At 38.5% G+C, this 16,974-nt stretch overlaps 1 protein-coding gene across 17 annotated transcripts in view; it reads right to left on the bottom strand.

Annotated features, from left to right (window-relative positions):
- The window catches only part of SPTAN1 (spectrin alpha, non-erythrocytic 1), a 52,979-nt gene that overhangs the window by 29,112 nt on the left and 6,893 nt on the right, over window positions 1-16,974 (bottom strand). For 16 of the 17 annotated variants that reach the window (XM_087752579.1, XM_087752580.1, XM_087752577.1 and 13 more), the window contains exons 2-19: window positions 14,852-15,091; window positions 14,107-14,232; window positions 11,453-11,593; window positions 10,159-10,305; window positions 9,401-9,534; window positions 8,543-8,687; window positions 8,301-8,455; window positions 6,899-7,034; window positions 6,240-6,341; window positions 5,354-5,491; window positions 4,819-4,929; window positions 4,279-4,356; window positions 3,946-4,101; window positions 3,391-3,595; window positions 3,072-3,253; window positions 2,013-2,256; window positions 1,565-1,687; window positions 552-769 (exon numbers count right to left, since the gene is read on the bottom strand). In XM_087752579.1, coding sequence (XP_087608705.1) covers window positions 552-769; window positions 1,565-1,687; window positions 2,013-2,256; window positions 3,072-3,253; window positions 3,391-3,595; window positions 3,946-4,101; window positions 4,279-4,356; window positions 4,819-4,929; window positions 5,354-5,491; window positions 6,240-6,341; window positions 6,899-7,034; window positions 8,301-8,455; window positions 8,543-8,687; window positions 9,401-9,534; window positions 10,159-10,305; window positions 11,453-11,593; window positions 14,107-14,232; window positions 14,852-15,088 — 2,778 coding nt within the window. In that variant the 5' untranslated portion in view covers window positions 15,089-15,091. Of the gene's footprint in view, window positions 1-551; window positions 770-1,564; window positions 1,688-2,012; window positions 2,257-3,071; window positions 3,254-3,390; window positions 3,596-3,945; window positions 4,102-4,278; window positions 4,357-4,515; window positions 4,746-4,818; window positions 4,930-5,353; window positions 5,492-6,239; window positions 6,342-6,898; window positions 7,035-8,300; window positions 8,456-8,542; window positions 8,688-9,400; window positions 9,535-10,158; window positions 10,306-11,452; window positions 11,594-14,106; window positions 14,233-14,851; window positions 15,092-16,974 lie in introns of those variants that run through there. The other variant, XM_087752591.1, reaches the window with a different exon arrangement.

Here is a 16,974-nt window from a genome sequence, read left to right as displayed (position 1 = left end):
GTGCTTTTTCTCTACCTTATCTCAGACACGTTCTTTTGTTCTGACCAGGAATACCACGTATCACTCTGGAAACAGTGTTGAGTTTGAAAGTATGCCTTTAAACTGCACTTCATTTTGATGAAATGTCAGTCAGCAGTGTCTGGGATGTAGTGTTTGACCGCAGAACGATACTAGTAAAACACTCTAGACAAAAATTACTTACAGACCAATGAACTACTGAAAACCAGACTCATCCTGAAACGCAACATCACATGAGGAATTTGCTGATACTAGTCTCATTATACTTTAAAAAAATTATAAAAGAGTGAATGCAAATTTTAAGTTTCCTCACAACTGGTTTAATATACTGAACAGCAAAATTTCACGTGCAGTAACTAAGACACAGGACAAACTGTCATCCTTTGACTCTGAGACAAAATTCAGCTTGATACAAGAATCTTCTGCCTTTTCTCTTAAGAATCCTGAAATTAGCAAAGCTCCTTACTTTTTTTCCACTGGACAAATCCTCGCTGTGTTTACGCGAAACTAATTCAAACAACAATCTCAAATACCTCAGCAGAGTCTTCATCTTTTCCATAGTCTGTACTGCCTACAATGGGCTCCTTTTCCCTCATCCAGGATTCTGCCTCATTAGCATCAGCAAAGTACTGCTGAGCCTGCAGGGAATCCTCTAGGTCTTGTCGACGCTGAGATGCTTTAGCTTTCAGAGAGTCCCATTTTTGGTTTAGCTCGTTCAATTTGATTTTCACATCCTCAGCTGCAAAATGTCCTAGGAAACAAAAAGAGGGAACTGAAGGGCTTAAGGAGACATAAATAATGCACACTGAAAGATTACTTGTACTTCTTGGAAGTCGCAGAAATTGGACCCGTTTAAACCTGTGTAGCCTATTCTGACTGGAACAATAAAAGCACAACTCAGCTTGTCCTTTTGCCTCAGACTGGAAAACACTGTACCTGTCAATCAAACTGGACTAGGAATATTTGAATCACAAAGAACAAAACAAGACACATCATAACATTTCCTCTCAACGATGAAACAGGAAAGGTCATCTCTTTCCAGCGGCAGAGTTTTGACAACAGACAAGTATTATTTCAGACCTGTATTCTGAATCCTGGAATCAGGGAAATTTTTTTTAGTATTGTGGTATTAAGAACACCCAGTCAGAAATAAAGATACATACTTATTTAAAAGCAGGAATGATCCTTACTGTCTTTGTGGAGGATCATCTCTCACATGATGATTATGTATCTTAGATACAAGCCTTTAATAGATTTAAAAATGGAGACTAAATATCATAGGCACAAAGCTGCTGAATACAGGGCTCACAGGCCTTTGTCAAGAGCAGATGAACACCCGTGAAAATGGTGACAGTTCCCATCAAGGAATCTATTTTTATTTTCAGGCGAAAGAATGACCAGAAATTCATCCTGCTAGCAGATACCTGTCTATTGCCTGGATAAAAACAGTCAGTGATTCTTAATTGTACAGGGCCAGAGAACAAAGTCCAGCACAAAGACTTGGATTTCTGAAAGAGGAAGTGTTAAAAAAAACATTGAGACGTACCCTCTTCCACCATAGCATTTCCTTTCTGTGTGACTGCTTTAATGCGGGGCTCATGGCCTGCAATTTCTGCCTGCAAAGCCTGGTGCTTCTTTAGCAGATTCTGGACACCAATTAAGTCCTTGCCTGAAAGATATAAAATAGTTCATCAGCTAATTCAGAGTCATTAGACTAAATAAAAATTTCAAGGAAGCTGCAACCAGTGCTAGACAAACGTGCAGAATAAGTACTACCACAATGAAGACAGAGCACTATGAAAACTAAGCCACCCATTGGAATTGTAGAAGTAACGTAACAGTTAAAGAACCATGGGAGATGGCAAATATGTAACTCCAGGCAATGGTAATTACAATAAACATTTCAGAAATTTCCAGGGAATAGTCCACAAAAAGACAAGTAATAACAGAGCAATTCTGACATCTAAATCCTGGAGATATCAGGATGGACCAACCTCGGTTTGTCGAAGCTGCAATAGGTTCTTTTTCCCTAATCCAGGTCTCTTCATCCTCGATGTCACGGAAAAGCTGCTGCAGGCGAAGAGAATCTGCAAGTTTCTGCTTGCGAGCTACCATAGGATCCTTTAGAGCTTCATAACGAGCTACTAAAGCTTCTTGTTTCTTCTTGATATTGTCAGCATCAAAGTGCCCAGCATCTTGGAACTGGCGTGCCTGGATGGTAATGCCATCTATACGATCCTAAAATAAATTCAGCAATAGCATTATGTCAGAATCTCTGTGGGAAGGCTGCAGTGACTGAAAACATTTGAAGAGTGTTTTCTGGTCTTAGCTAATAAGTTATGTTGTGACAGAAGAGAATCTAAGCTGCACGCTGCCAGTGCAAGAATTCTGGTAATAATTATGTCCTGGATAATATTCAACACATTATGTAAATGTAAATGGTTTTAATCTGTCAATTTCATAAAATAAAGAAAATATTTTTGAAATTACATTAACTTTACAGATGTGCTACTCTAGATGAACCAGTCATCAATTCTTAATGACTGATAATTCCAGTTGTGGGAACCAGATCCTGTTGATTTTCTTGCTGTGCATTTAATTCCCCTAAAGATCGTTTGCAACGTAGGAACAGTTTGCTGTGAAGTTCTATATTTTAAAACTGATCTGTTCTCCCTCACCTCCCGTTTCTTAGAGCTATATGAAAACAAACTGAACAAGAATAAGCTGTTAGCATATGGAGATTCTAAGGGGAATTAGTTCCTACACAAAGCACAGCACAGCACATCTTTTTAAGTTGGTATTCACAGCACAAAACAACGCTGTGCTGGCAGCAGGTCACAGTATGGAATCATTTTACTTTTTCAAGAAGCTATCTTGTCAAAGACAGGAAGACATACAATCTACGTTTCAGTTCAAAATTATTTCTGATAAATAAAATTGTAAAGCCCAAAGCTACAAAAAATTATGAAAATGCAGACCTGCTCAGGTCTCCAGAGTGAATGCTTTTGAGTGAGCAGATCTGAAAGGGCAGGAAGAAAAATTATTTCCCTTACCTGATGGGCAGTAACATCTGCCTCTAGCAGGGCATGTTTCTTCTGAAGATTCTGAACACTAGTAAGATCTTTTCCATAATCATCAGAAGCCAAGTGTCCCTCTACTTCATACAGCCACAGCTCAATGTCTTCCACATTGCGATTAAACTGCTGCTGTTGATTGGCTTCACGCAGTTTTATACCTGACAGAGACAGAGTGGCAAAAGGAAAAGAGGGAAAGATGACTTATGTTTTCCATTTCATTTAATTCACTTCCCGTCTTCTCCCGGCTAAACTCTCTAGAAAAAGAATTGCCCATATTCTTCTGAGCAAGTCATACCTTTGAGCTCAGTGGCCTCCAGAAGTTTCTTCCACAAGCTGATAACTTCATTCATGCGAGCTGCCACTTCATCAGATGCATAGTGATTGACATCAATCAACTTCTGGCCAGCTTTCTCCAGTGCATCAATACGACTCTGATTAGCGGAAAGCTCTGCTTCGAAAGCCTGATGTTTCTGAACTTTACCTTGCAAGTTTGATGGATCCTACAGATGAAGAAAGAATAAGAACCGTTCAATCCAAAATTACTATCTATAGGTCTCTGAAGAATTTTTAAAAATTAGACTACATTCGTATACATGCCAAGATGTCACAAGAGGATCTGGTGCCAAAAATATGCCTATGAAATCAGAACACTTAAGCTACTGAATAAGCACGATTACAGCATGATGGGAAAATCCCCCTTGGGGTCGGGAGAAATTGCAATTCCTCCTGTTGCCATTAATACTGCTTACTATCAGCAATATTTTGGCTGATACTGCTTCGTATCATTAGAGCGATTACACTAAGCCTGTTATTGCCTTAAAATTACTCTAACGTTCATCTTTGTGTTTACCTTGTATGCCTCATCTGTTGCAGTTTTCATTTTTTCATTAACCCAACTTTTTAGCTCATCAGAGTCTCGGAAAAACTGCTGCAGGTGGAAAGAATCTGCAAGTTGAGCACGGCGGTACATAGCTCTCTCATGAAGGGCATTTCGGCGGCTCAGCAGCTGAAAAAAAAAAATAAAAAAAGGTTTTTAAATTCTTCAAGCTTGTAAGAACCACCACTGTACCTGTATTTTTGGGAGAGCTCCGCTGACTTATCCTATATTGCAGTCATACCATTTAAAATAATAGAGCAGAACATGATTTAAAGTCTACAGTCCAAAACTATTTTAGATACTTACAGCATCTCTGCGCGTAGCAACATCATCCATGGCATAATGGTTGTTCTGAATCAATTTAGTAGCAAACTCATCTAATGCCTAAAGAGAAAACAGTTTTCCATTTACTTGGTGTAATAAAAATTGTTTGTGCAAGTTTACTTAGTAGATTAATTCTCAAAAGTTTATCACAGTAGAACTAACAGAAAGCTATTAAGATAGCTATTGTTACACCCTTTTTCATCTGTACCATCATCTTACATGTGGAAGAGTGCAGATTTTTGACAAATCTTCATCCACATGTGTGCCGGCATGGTATGCAAGCTCTGGGTTGCTCAGCTCTCTGGGGCAGCACTTGAGCCCTATCTTGTCTTTTCCATCATTTTCCATTTTAGAGACAATACACATAATTTAGAGATAATAGGTCCCACGTAACAGTCGATTGTTCTGCAGAGCAAGCCTCATCCTTCTCTGTCATCCTCCAGCAGTGTCTCCTCCCCAGTCAACAAATTCACTTGTTTTATTTCTTGCCCATTTAGTGATCACCTAATGTAAATGTCTTACTGTGATTTTCTCCTCTTGGGCACTTAGGGATTTCTCAAAGTCTTCATGCTTCTTTAGAAGAGCTTCCACACTATCCAGAGAATCACCAAGGTCTTCATTCAGCAGAAATGCCTAAAGTAAGGAAACAAACACATTTTTATGTTTCCATGCTCCACTGGCTCTAAGTCAACTCAAGCATGGCCAGCGATGTTTCCTACCGTATGATATTATTGAAAAGTAAAGGATGATATACTCTAACAGCCAAAGGTTCTGAATAATTCTTTTTAGCTTCTTATTCAAACAGCATTTTACAAGAGTTAACACACATAAAAGCAATCTCAAGCCAACTTGTCACAACTAATAGTTTCAGCGTTAGATGGAAACAGTCATTGTAGCCGCTTGGGCAGCCAGATAAATAACTCCACACAGCACCCTGCTCACCAGAGCATGTTTAGTGGCAGTCACCGCCACTAGTAAATACCAATTGTTTAAGTCTACTGAAGACCAGCCAGAAATTAAAATCAACCATATCTGGAGAGTTCAGGTATGCACTCACTTCTTGTTTGCTCATCCAGTTGTCAACTTGTTCGGTATCTCTGTAGAAAAGCTGCAGGTCCATGCACTGTTCGTACTGCTGTCTGCGAAGCTCCCATAGTTCTAGCAAGGCAGATCTTTCATCTGAGAGGATGGTCAGCTAATGCATTGGGAAGAGGAACATACGATAAGTTTATTTAACAGTCCGGTTCATTTCCATCTCAAGTTGTGACTCTAAAAAAGTGGTTAACACCAGACCAGACGGAAAATGACCTCCTGTGTAAAGAATCATCCTCCTGTTACTGACATCATCATCCTCATATAGGGCAAGCCTTTTCTCAGCTTACCAAGCTTGAGCAGTGGCTACAACCTTCTGACTTCACTCAGAAACCTCTCATTTTCTAAATTAAATCTACACAGAAATATTTAATGGACAACCGCTCTTTTTGACTGCAGATCTATTTGTAAGAGAAGCTCTTCAGCAAACCATCCTGCTCTCTCAGCCTCTGAAATCTCTTTGGCCCACTCTCACTTTCGGTATTTGAACTGTCTGATTGACCAACGTTTCAATATGCAGACTTCATGAGAGGCCCATTAGTTTGAAAACCAAAATTCGGAAATATTAAATATTTACTGACACTTCTGATAGCAAACCTAAACTTACGATAAACAGATAACCCATTTTTCTTTTGGAGAAAAGATATACTAATAGTTCCTAATAGATAGCACCAATAGTCCTAATAGTTCCTACTAACAGATAGGCAGAAGCTGTCAATTTGAGAATGAAAAGCACATTACCTAAATACATGAAAAAAGCCCTGTAACCTGGAGGGATGATACTTTGCAGCTTACGATCTTAACAAGAAATGAACTTTTAATTCTTCTAGGAGCTCTTGCTCTCAACCTACCTTTTCTTTAACTTCATCAGAAGCATAGTGCCCAGCAGCAAGCAAAGCCTGGCCAGACTCATCAGCAGATTTGAAGCTATCTTCATGGGCATCGATTTCTCCCTATGAAAGGGGACGTGAATAAGCCGTTACCAAAATTTATCTTAGAACAGAGCATCAGAATATGAAAACTGCTATTGAAAATAACACAGAGACAACAGCCTGGACACCTGAATGATAAACGTTCAACTATCTTTAAATACATTTACACTTAACATCAAAACTAGAATGAAATGTATTACCTTACAATGCAGATAAGGTAAGTACAAATTCATAAGTTAAAATGAAACTAAAGGATGGTTTTAAGCTGCACTCTTTCTGCTTACTTACAGGAATTCCTTATGATGGAGAACTAAAACAGTCGTTAGTCCAACTGACTGCTATCAGGTCTAATTATTTTTTATAAAATATTATCATAAGCATTCTTAAATACTTATTAGCATATATCTACTATCAAGAAACAAAATAAAAATATTACATCAGGACAGCAATCTAGTACTGTGTTAGTTGCATGACCAAAGAATTCTAAGGACATAACATCAGCAGTTCTGACTCGGAGACTGTGTTAGACATACAAATCAGAGGGTTGCTGACTGGATTTGGCTGTATAACCATTATACCTTATGTTCCTGATGTCTATCTAGAAGGGCTTCTGCTCCAGCCACGTCATTGGCAAGTTCATCAGCATTTATCAGAGCCTTCATCTCAGTCACCCAGCTGGTGAGGTCTCGGAAGTCCGCAAGAAAGCGCTGCAGCCTTAGAAAAGCAGAAGAAAAAATGGTTAGGGATAATTTGCTTGCGTAGTTTCTCCATACTTACCCCACAGAAAGGGTTACAAACATAAAAGCTGTTCCTCAGATAGAAACAAAAGTAGCCAATACCAAAATGCAATCAGAATGTTGAATAACTAAATATGCTCTCAATCAAAAAAGGAACCCTTTTAAAGTTAGGAAAATGCTAGGTTCAAAATCAATTTCTCAAATACATGTTTTGCATGTAACTTATATTGAAAGTAAAAGGAATAATCCTAACTACAAGCCTGTATGTTGAAGACAACAGAAATCAAATAGTTCTCAAGCAGAGTGTTTCACGATATCCCACAGGACTGCTTCTGTCACAAGCGTAACACAGGGGTGGGAGGGGCAACTGACAGAAAGCTTCAACTGCACATGCCTCAGCCTTAAAACAAGCAAACAAATTCTCAGATTCCTTTCAGCATGCCTTTACAGTTATTGTCTTTGGCATGTGCTTAACACTTATCAGTAAAAGTGATCAGTTTCTGTTTCCCTTTTAAATTTGCTGTTAATTGATCTGAAGAGATTATAACAGGGAAGGCAAAGGAAAAACGATGACTTGTGTGGCTCTCCACAACCATAAATCCTGCATCATGGGAGGGAACAAACAGCAGAAAAACAAAATGAGAAAGGATGTAAACTAACCACCGTATCAGGATAAGCTTCTCTTTAGTATGGCTTCTCAATAGTGATCTAACAGATTATGTTTCATAGAGAACCAGGCTAGTATAGAAACAAGACTGGACGAAGACAAATCCCACAGCAACAAAGCAGCTATCGCAGAAACAGGTACTTCGTTTAGTCTAGGACAACACCTCAAACAATATACCATACCTTAGTCTTCACAGAGAATCATAAGGACTCCACAGTGAACGGATTTGTAATATGTGTATTAAGAAACCCCACCAAAACGAGAATATAGACAGATAAGGTACTTCGAAATGCAGGTATCAACTCAGATGAGGAAAAAAGTAAACGTCCTAAAGCATGGAAGTGTCTATTTTCATAATTGATCCGCATCCAGATAATGACCAAAAGCTGTAAATATTTATTTATCATATTTCTTTTACCACAAGAAGCTATTGTAATTTGGTGAACAAGACTGCTTCGGAAAACATCAGAATCATCCAAAAATTTTGGAAACAACATTCCTTCCTTCTCCTCCCAAGAGCCCTCTGTCAAACATAAGTAAGGAAGAAAGGTCATTTCAGCAGGATAGTATTCCTACCTGTAGGAGTCATTAAGGCGAGCATGCCTCTCTGCTGCCAGAGTTCGGATCTGTTCCCAGTTGGCAATCAGCTCCTCCCGTTTCACTTGAATTTGAGAAGCATTTATTGGGTGAGACTGCTGCAAACGGTCAGCTTCTGCGCAAAGAGCCTTAACCTAGACCCAGTCACAAACAGTGAGTAAGCTTCTAGCCTTTTATAAGCAGGTTAGCTCGTTTAAATTGTAGGTAAAATGCATGGGTACCTTATCTTCCAGAGCTGCAAGATCTCTTTCCAGGCCTTCATGCTTACGCAATAAAGCCTGCACACTGGCTAAGTCTCTGCCAAAATCGTCTGAGGCCATCAACTGCCCTTTCTCCTTAATCCAGCTGATTGTTTCATCCACGTCCCTTCAAAACAAAGCACAAATTGAAAGCAGTCTATCTTGTATGGAAAAAGGAAGAAAGCAGGATGTTTTCCTGTATGTATGCCAGATGTACTGGCATACAAACCCATATATATATTAATAAACACTGCAGCCAACAACAATCATTCTTTAAAAAAAAAAAAAAAAGCTAAAAAATTAGACTTTTTCCAATCTCAAGAAACCTTGAAGCATACTGGCAGGCCATTCAGATAGTGTCACCAGATGCGAACAAGGAACTACAGCACCACTGAGCACCACCCGGTTCCTACTCTGGACCCTTCTCTGACTTAATTACAGCAAATTTCAAAATGCTGTAGATGGAGATGAGGATAGGAAGGCACTGTTCGAAGACGCCCAGAACAACTGGGCTGACATCCATCTGACAACAAAACACCACCCCTTTTAAGGCTCATCTGGGACAGAACTGAGGGAAAAAGCCCTCAGAGGAAAGGGAAGCAAAACTGCCATTAGCAAGAATGAACAAAACTGCCAAGTGTTGAAAAGCTAAATCAGAATGATTATTCTAAGGTAATTCTAGAACAACAAGGCCCTCATTCAACAAGTCATGAGGAAGAGTAAAGCAAAAACATAACAGACAACAGTAGCTCTTCTCATAATACTGTATGCAGCTGAATGCATCACTAAACATCCACACGAATTATTACATCACTGCAGCAGATCCAGCCAAGATCATACCTGTTGAAGCGCTGAACTTCAGCTGCCCCAAAGAGTTTTCCTTGCCTCTGAAGGGCGAGCCCCTTAAGACGCTGCCAGCTTGCATTTACTTCATCCTGTTTGGACTTTATCAGTTCCTCTTCAGGGTGTTGCTCCTAGCGAGCAAAGGAAAAATCTTATTTTCACGTGTTCTGTGATTTTACATCCATTGACAAAACCTCAAAACACCGCTGTTTTTCAAGAGATCAATTTATAACTGTACTTTCCAGATGATCACTCAATTTGATAGTTTTCCTGAAACCGCACTGTATAAACATTCAGTAGTCTTGCAGTAGTTTAAGCTTCCCTATGCACTAATTAGTCAATGGGAAGAAGGCTGTAAACAGAATCTTTTTTTTCCTGGAATGCAATACTTCCTGCCCTGTCTCCATCCTTGATCAAGCCCCAGATGACACACCAGAAAAGAAGATATATTAATCCTTGTTGTCCAAGGGAAATACATTTAACCCCACATATGACAGCTTCTCTTACTAATCACTGCTCTCCACATTTTCAGGAAGATTCTCAGCTGGGGCAGTTCCTCAAGCTGTTCAGCAGAAGAACAAGTGAATCAAATGATGACCATGTAAGATTGAGATAGCCAAGGATCTAGGCACACACAGAGTAAAACTTAAAGGTCTGCTACCAAACCAGGGGGAAAAAGAAGAAGTTGCAGACAAAAGCTTGCTGTGTTATACCAGACTTGCCAAGAGAGATTTTCAACACACGTGAATGTTTACCTGGATAAGTTTGCCAGCAAACTGGTTCACTTCATTTACTCTTTCCTCATGAGCTGCAAGGTCTGTCTGGAACTCTTCAAACTTCTTTTGCAAAACCTCAACGTGCTCTAAGTCCTGCCCAAGCTCTTCTGAGGTCACTATGGCCTCCTAGTACATTGAGGGAAAAAACCAACAGCTCTATTTCAGTATAACCTATGGGAAATCACTACTAGAAATCAGGAAGCAAACTGTCCTAATTTTGAATAGGTCAAAGACAGTTACAATCACTGTGTTTAAAGTCAGATTTAAAACTACAACGTTTCCTCCTTTAAACTCCACTCCCTCCCAACATCTTTCCATTATTGCAGAAAACATGCAAGATCCCTAAGGGTACTATTTTTTCATCTTGCTTGCTCTTACTCATTTTTCAAATTATTGAATATGCTCAAGTCTACTATTGTAAGGTTTCTGTTCTGTGCACGATGATCACTATTACAACAACCTAAATTACTGAAAGAAAATATGCACAGAAAAAGCATACTTTTAAAACTACAAAGTAATTGCCCATGCTATTTCACACTACACACAGTGACTAGAATTTGTTTACATTTTTAGATTGTTTATGGGCATTTGCTGTAGGCTTCTGATGCAAGATTTCTTATGAAAAGCGCACCGTCATATTCATTAACAGTTATGCAGGGTTTATAGTCTGAACCCACAGTGACACAAAATAGCAAACCATCATTAAGAAAACCTATGTGATCATTTTGTGGCTTTTTTTCTTGATAGCGTGGTTTGTGGTCTGTTTCTTCAGAGTTCAAAGAATCGAGAGCCAACAGTTCTCTTGCAGCAAATGTCCTTACAATGTATATCTAAAGATATTCCAATCATTAAGTAATTATGTACACGCTGCTTGCCGGTTAGCCTGGCTACTTTCTATAACAGATCATTTAGAACACTTATAAAAAACATCTGCTTTTAAGATTTCCCTTATAGGAAACTGCAATTTGATTACTATGAGAAATATGAAGGTCTCCTCAAAGCACAGAAAGAATTGATTATGTTTAACTATGCTCTCCAACATGCAGGCTTCCTCCCTTAGCCTAACACCTTTATTTTGTGGCTGCAAAAGAGGAATAGTAGTTCGCATGCCTACTGCTTATACAATATGAAAAATCTAAATAAAACACATAGGTGCCTTTAAAAGGTCTCTGTGACTACCTGAACTCCAGCAACTATATGTTGATAGAAAATTTCCACACAAACACATCAAATTTCCCATCAAGAACACAGTAAAGGCAGGTAACAATTATACCTTGTCATTGATCCAGTCCAAGACATCTTCACATTCCCGTAAGTATTGCACCAGCTTCTGTGCTTGCAACAATTTGACTCCCTTCTCTCTCATCTTTTCCAACAGTAATTCCCATAGTCGGTGCAGCTCCTGCAGCCGAGTCTAGAACAATAGGATGTTGTTACTAAAATCCTGTATCAGAGAAGATCAGATTTATTCCCTTCCTGACCTTAACGGAAGATCTTTTTACCCCCTCGAGGTTGTACATCTTAAACCTTACTTTAAACAAAAGGTGGACAAACCTCATAAAAATTTAATCTCCAGTCATTAGTTTTCAAATGATGTAAAGTGATGTAACAACACAAAATTAGAAATTACTGAACAGAGTATTTGAACGCTTGTTATTAATTAATGAAGCTATCAAATAGTTACCTTTACATAACTGTGAGGTAAACATTTTGAGATAAAACTTGATTTAAATTCTATGCTAGTGTGAAGTCAGACCAAAAATTTGCTGCTGTTCCCTTCAAACGTTCAGTCTTTTACATGGAAGTCGACTCCCAATAAGCGAATCCCGTCTTCATGTTGGAATTTATTTTTATTTAAGACCACACATTTTGTTTCAAGTCAAACTTGTGGCGCTTCACAGTATTTTAACCATTTCTCTTAGCACTAGTCAGTTAATATATTTAGCCAAGATTGTTAAGTAATATAATACTGAAATACTAGGAGCAATTACTAGTTTTAACATTGAGTCTCTCCCTGGCTGCACTCTGCCTTTCAAAACTGTTGGGAGCAACCAGAAATTTTATAGACAATTAAAAGAAAAACCACACTCCCACACAGAAACACAACTTGCAAAACAGGAAAGTATCTGCTCCACCCATCATCTATAACGCTTTGCTCATCGAGATCTGAAACTTGAAAGTCACGCTAGAGAAGCTTTTGAACATCTAGCATGGGTGGATACCCATTTAATCCATTTAGAAAGTTCAGTTAGGTAGGTTTCAAGGGAGGAAAGAGCTCACACTATTTCCTTCACTGCCCACAAGGATAGTGCAAACTGTCAACCAAGGAAGAAAGAAGACATTGCAAAAAGAAGTTGCACTGCACAGCCACAAGTTTCACCTACTCGTATGTGAAAGCCAACTTGGGTAGCTGTTACTATTGGGCGCTGTGCAGTCCGGTATGGCGTGAAAGACTGAACCATTAAAAGGCAAATTACGACTCCGAACAGAACACAAATAACAACTTATATTGCGCAGCTAAAACACAGTATTATTTAAGATCACCCAACTGCAAAGCGATTTTTCTTTTTTTTTTTTTTCCCCCTAATTGTGGTAAAGATTATACGAACACAATGAGATTTCTAAAATAATCATTTCCTTAGGGTTTTTTTAATTATATAATGTATAAAAAAAAAAAATCCTGCTTTCCTTAATCACCATCTTAGTAACAATGAAATGATGAATGTATCAGTTAAATTGATAATCACTACAAAAATATCACAAGAGCTCTCCTTTTATAAAGTAAAAAGCTTTAAACGACTCTAAGGAGACTTCTTTGCATGAAAGAAAAATGCAGCCATAACCGACACTGAAACAACTGAGGCCCAGAAACAGCAGATTTAACAACGAGTGCTAGAGAAGAAGCTGGTATGCAGAACAAAAATAAGTGTTTATTGGTGGGGTATGCGCACGCACGCGTGTGTGGGAATAAGAGAGAAAACACTAACGTAACCAGAGGAAAATGAGAATACATAGGAGAAGGAGTAAAAGATAACTCTCAAATCATTGCTTAAAATTTACAGTTTGCTCAGACTTTTTAAAACGTTGATAATCACTCAAATAATGTCAAATGTAAACCTACCTAGTGCAGCAGCAATGATTTTAAAAATACATTTGTCATTGCATTACACAGATTGGGAGATTTACAGAGAAAGAAAAAAACAACAGCAGATCTCGGAAAAGGATTTGAAGAAAGCTTACTGCTTGTTATTGAGGAAGCAGCTGTCCTAAGGGATGTTCACTACCGGATAAACAGAGCAGACAGAGCGCTGTACTTGGAGCTCACAGAAAAAGCCATGGAACGCAAATTCAAAGAAATTCAAACGTATGGCCTGTACAACTTAACCAGAAAGCAAAGGTCACTAGAGACCTGATCTGAGCCAGAGCACAAGAAACTAGATGTCTGAAGTTTACTGCTATGGCTGCTTGTGTTACTTATAATTATTATTGCAGAAAATCAAAATGCTATATATAAGCAAAAAATGGAGTGGTCAACATCCCTGATGCCAGACCTTGTGAATTTGCTGCTTCTTGATATTGTGCCATTTTGGGAAGAACCACAAGTATAATTAATCATTTGCCTTATGACTTTCAACACATCTTTGAATGACTGATGATTTTCTAGTCCAAGTTCCTGGACTCCACTGGCAGACAATTTACCTCAGAACTGGATCCAAGAAAAGATACAAGCTGGGTGTTCATGAGAGAGAAAAATATCTGTAAGCTTTACAAATACAAACTCTCTTGTGATTTCACTAATCGAATACCTGTAGAATTTTAAAAAGTGTTTAGTATATAGAGTTATCTGTTCAATCTGCGCAAAGTGTTTAAGGAAAAGCCTGTTAAGAGGGGAAAAAAAGAAGAAAAAAAAAAAGTTTTAAAACTCACTCTAATGGTTTCAGATGCAAAATGGCCTTCATTAATCATCTGATTTCCAGTCTCATCCAGTTTAACGATAGCCCCTGAATTGGCCTGCACCTCAGCTTCAAAGGCTTGGTGCTTCTGCAGCTTCCCCTACAAGTAAAACATCAAAGAACGTGACTGAGATTTGGTGCACAGCCCTCCTGCACATTTTCCAGCATCAAGATTTTTAGTGTATTTTATGCATATTCAGTACCGACAAACAATAAAATAGCACAGCTGAAATCATAGCCGTACCACATGCTTCACGGGTAGACTGAAACATCCCAATTTTAGTTATTTCATTACTGTGTTTGCTCTTGTGCACCGCAGTGTTCAAACATCTGAGAATCCATCAGCTAGTTCCACCCACACAAGTTAATTTTCTACAAATATCTTTTTTGTGGAAGCAATAAGAGTTAATTCACGATTATTTACAAAGCCAAAGCGTCCAGCAAATTCTAGGATTAAGCAAAGCTGGTTTTACACTACATTGCACTGTGTAACTTTTTCTATGCTCATTTAGCATCTAATCCATTATTAGAAATATTCCAATTACATCAGCAAAGAAATCGGGCTTTTGAAGAACACTTTGCAAGGCTGTGGGTATTTGCACCCATCTTCGCCACTCTTGGATCAAGTTACATTTACGCGTTTGTTCTGTCTATCCCAGTTGACCTGGTACACCCTTAGTGTTAACAGTACAGGAACACAAAATGGCAGCAGGACTTGCCTGTAAATTGCTTGGGTCTTTGTAATTTTCATCAGATGCTATCTGCAGTTTCTCTTGGATCCATTTTTCAAGCTCATCTGCATCACGCTGGAAAAACTGGAATCGATAGGAATCTTCAAGTTTTTGGCGCCTTAGAGAAGATAGTTCCTTGAACCTGTGGTAACGGTCCAAAACTTGTTGACGCCTTTCTTGGATATCTTCTGCTGTTTCCAACACTTTTACACCACTCGGATCCATTTTCTGAAAGCCAAAAAAAAAATACATTTTGTTTGTATTATAAAACAATGGCAGGGTAGGAAGAGATCCATGAAAGAAAAGCCTACTTTTTTAAACTCATGTGTGGTTTACTTACTCTGTGTGTGCAGGTATGTATATAAAATACAAAAATTATACATACAAATAAATAAAAGCACACTTCTAGCAGAAAATAATGGGAAAGGAATATTTACAAAGACATTTAACATCTACTTGTTTTGGAAAAACATGGCTGCAGTCATATAACAGCCATGTCATCTCAAACTGTAGCATGCAAGTGTCTAATACAAATGTTAAAAATGTGTTCCTGTGCATATATGTAGCTATATAGACATAAAATGTTTCTTGTACAACATAAAATCTGGAAACATTTTATTTGAAACACTCAATATAGACAAACTAAAGTAAGAACATTTCTGTTCTTTAAACAACAGCTAACTGGTCCACATAAGTACGTATATATACATATATATCTACCTATGTATTGTACATACATATATATACACACATACCCCTCCGTGTGTGTGATGCATCTCCTCACTGTTCTCTCAGACAATTAAGAAAAGTTACAAACCCACCCTGCCGCTCCCTACGTCATCTTTCAAAAGCCCATACGGAGGCTCACGCCGCTTCATAGATCTGACTGTAGACAACTCAAGGAGCATTTCATGTAACTAGTGATCTCACTCTGACCGCTTCGACTGAAAATCCTCGTGTGTTGCTTTATATACTAAAACCTGTTATTGTTACCACCGACAGCAAAGAACTGACTACCATTCTGCTTTATCTCCTTTCTATTAAAATTGAAATAACCTTAAATTTTCGGTTCCTAAACTTTCAAAAAGCAATCTGATTTTCAATAAGACATCTGTGCATTAGAACAGAACTGTAACACATATTAAAAAAGTAGTATCATTGTTGTCATGGGAGTTTGGATATTTACCCACTTATTTGACAACACGCCCTGCATATCAAGAAGTTGTTGCAACAAACACTTCGTGCTTGAACAATTATGCAATTAACACCTTGATGTACAAGTGTTTACGTGTAGAGCTCACTTAATGCTTTTATTATAAATTCTGTAAGCATCAAGGTAAACATACTTCCCATCAATCCTATCAAAGACAGGGAAGAAACCCAGCCTACAACTGCATACTAAAAGACACGGGGAATCTCTTAAAACACATTGTTAAATATTAAATTGTTATTTAGTCATTAGTTAGCCACATGCTTTAATTAGACACATATCTTGCATAATTGTATGAAAAACTCCACAGGCTGGAAAGTGATCTATACGGCCATGTTTTCCGTTTGGTTTCCAAGCACTTGTAAAGGGACCGCCTGATGGAAAGGAACATATGGGGGCGAATTCACACATTCCTGAGCTCTCTTCCAACAGTCCCACCCTGCAAGAGGACAGCCATTTCAGCAGCAGGCGTTACTCCCGTGAACTCTGAGCCCCAACTGCATTGCGGCAGTTTAAGGAAGGAAAGAAAATTCAGCTTTGCTTTCTCTTCCAGGCCTGGGCGTTTCATTCATTATTGCCAAAAGAGGGCAAGGAAAAAAACCAACTCAGTCTGTGTAGACCATATTATATAAATGAAGTCCAGGTTTCATCTGGCAGTGGTACCAAAGGCTCCACTTGATTAGTGTTTCTGAGTATTAAAAGATCAAAACCCTGAACATAACTTGAGCTCAACTACAGATCTGTTTCCCTGAGAAAGCAGCTGTTTTTTCAAGCGCTCTTTCAAACAGCCTTTTCCCTCCAGGAAAGCAAGTTACTGCTCTAACTTCCTTTCCTGTGCTGTCACGCTGTGTTTGGATTCCGACAACACGTCTTTTAAACCAAACTGTGTTCAGGAATAACG

Source organism: Nipponia nippon, unplaced genomic scaffold (assembly GCF_047370975.1).
Source record: "Nipponia nippon isolate SJK-2023a ecotype South Korea unplaced genomic scaffold, ASM4737097v1 scaffold_16, whole genome shotgun sequence".
NCBI classification, from domain to species: Eukaryota; Metazoa; Chordata; class Aves; order Pelecaniformes; family Threskiornithidae; genus Nipponia; species Nipponia nippon.
The sequence above is the reverse complement of the archived record's forward strand: the minus strand, read 5'-3'. Positions and strand labels throughout refer to the sequence as shown.